Raw genomic sequence first — 2,517 nt, forward strand, 5'->3', positions numbered from 1 at the left:
GCCTATAAATACACCCATTCATTCCTCAATCCTCACCACTGTCATAACCAAGCAAGTTTAATTTCCTAGCTAGCTAGATATATATAACTTCTTATATTTTACTGAAACTAGTGATAGTTTGAATCTTCTGGGAGTTTGGAATGGCTCATTATTCCAGGCTAATAGGAGCGGCGTTACTGGCTCTGCTCTTCGTGGACCTTGTCTTTGCGGCGAGGGTGGGAATAACGGGAGGAGGAGGTGGCGGAGGGGGAGGGAAGGGAGGTGGAGGAGGCGGTGGTGGGGGACAGTTGGGGTATGGTTCGGGATATGGGTCTGGGGAAGGCTCGGGGTATGGTGAAGGTGGTGGTGATGCGGGGTATGGGAAGGGTGGAGGCGGTGGGGGAGGTGGTGGTCAAGGAGGAGGCGGCGGGGGAGGCTATGGAGGGATAGGTAGTGGTTCTGGATACGGGTCAGGGTCAGGGGGCGGTGAAGGGTATGGGTCTGGCGGAGGAAATGGGAAGGGTGGGGGTGGAGGTGGCGGTGGTGGGCGAGGCGGAGGAGGTGGCGGCGGTGGAGGCTCAGGAAATGGGTCTGGTTACGGATCCGGCTACGGGAGTGGCGGCGGTTCTGGATATGGAAGCGGCGGAGGAAAAGGCCGTGGAGGTGGCGGCGGTGGAGGAGGTGGTGGTGGCGGAGGAGGAGGAGGCGGCGGCGGTGGCGGCAACGGTTCCGGATATGGGAGTGGGTCTGGGTATGGGTCGGGCTATGGCTCAGGATACGGCGGCGGAAACGGTGGCGATTAAAACTAATTAAACTACATACAAAGTAGCGATATGATGAAGATGGAATTAAGCAGCTTATATTTTTTCTTGAATTACACGTATAGTATGTGTTTCGTACGGATGGCTGCATGCATGCATGCAGATTTAATTAGTTAATGAATAAATTGCATGGCAATTGGGAAGCTTCACCACCTTGGATCACTTGTTCAAGTGACAATGGTAGTGAACTTTGCATATGCCATAAATATATGTGTAATGATCTGATTAATACAATTCTGATCTGTTTACTTTGTTAATTAGTCGTATGTTTAATTTAATCCATAACCACCTTTTTATAGTTTTGTTTCTTGTTCTGCCACAAATCACATATGAAGCATACATAGCCGCCTTTTATCATGACTTAGTCAGTATTATATTATATGATTGAGTAATTCCATGATGATCTCAATTGTATTAAATCTCATTCGTAATATAAACTTAAACATCAATGCAACATATTGTGGCAAAGTACGTATCTATAGTTCAAGCCATATATGGATATACCACAAATTAAAATCAAGGCTTTCCCATAATTTGAATTGATTATTAGGGTTAAATTGTGAAGATTATGTATGATACTTTTTATTATAGATTGAGTATTGCTTTATAAGTATTATAAATTTACACACCTTTGAGCGGCATACCATTCATTGCTAGCATTATTGGAGTCGGACAAGGATGATATTATAGGTTGGTTACAATCGAGACGACCGATTATGGTGTAACATGATTGGTTTATATCATTACACATATTCATCGAAAAGCTACCTCATCCAAAATGGATATGTTGCGCTCAAGTTAGAAGGATCTCATCTTTGACCAGACTAAAATGGTGAAACTCATCTTCAATTTGTCTATAGTAGAATTTGAACTCCACATGATCGCGAACATAAAGTTTAAAGTGTAACTATTCAACCATAACCTTAGCTTATGCATTATTTGAATCTTTTATTTATTTATTTATCATCATGCATGATCGATCTATGATTATTGAATGTGAATCCATCCATATTGTCCCTGTTGAGCATATATACAACCGGTGCAATCCAACTATCAACTTTAATCATTAATTAGTTGAGATGAAGCACATATTTTAATTTCCCATATTCCAACTTAATTAATATATATCCAACCATTTGAAATATATTAAATACATGCCAAGTATTCTTGCGCTGCAGGACCTATGCCATATAAACTGTTCCACTTACGGCGGCCGTGATTATGGCTGAACTTCCACCATTAATATAATGCAGTTCTCCACGAACACAATGGACAACCACATGCGTCAACGGGTCAACTTAGTTGGAATTAATTTGCACCTATAATTATATAGGAATTTGGATGGCTAATCATGTATGTTTTTTTGGGTCCAAATTAACTCAATCCGATCGATATTAGCATTATTATAATGGAATTATGTACAATGATATTAATAAAACCATGGGGGCAGTATAATTTATTTATTTCCGCATTTTAAATGGATGGCATTATTATCATACATGTTGCTGACTTATAATAATAATAATAATAATAATATTATTATTATTAGCATAAGGCATGCAACTAGCTTATTATCAGCTAGCTCCTTTTCAGCGACCTCTCACCCTCGCTCCTCACTTGTCGACGACGCAGACTGTAGATAAGCGAAGTGTTGACCAGTGGCAGCAGCAAGCCACCGCGGTGGACCTCCGTCTCTCTCTCCCCCGCCTATCCCTCT

General features: G+C 41.8%; 1 protein-coding gene across 1 annotated transcript; it reads left to right on the top strand.

Annotated features, from left to right (window-relative positions):
• On the top strand, positions 1 to 1,057 carry LOC109187283 (glycine-rich cell wall structural protein 2-like). The gene is made up of 2 exons (XM_019337458.1): positions 1 to 648; positions 679 to 1,057. Exons 1-2 carry the CDS (start codon positions 141 to 143, stop codon positions 780 to 782), a joined length of 612 nt encoding a protein of 203 aa, XP_019193003.1. The 5' UTR covers positions 1 to 140; the 3' UTR covers positions 783 to 1,057.
• Positions 1,058 to 2,517: the final 1,460 nt, after the last annotated feature.

The sequence above is a fragment of the Ipomoea nil genome, unplaced genomic scaffold, assembly GCF_001879475.1.
Source record: "Ipomoea nil cultivar Tokyo-kokei standard unplaced genomic scaffold, Asagao_1.1 scaffold1421, whole genome shotgun sequence".
Taxonomy (NCBI): Eukaryota; Viridiplantae; Streptophyta; class Magnoliopsida; order Solanales; family Convolvulaceae; genus Ipomoea; species Ipomoea nil.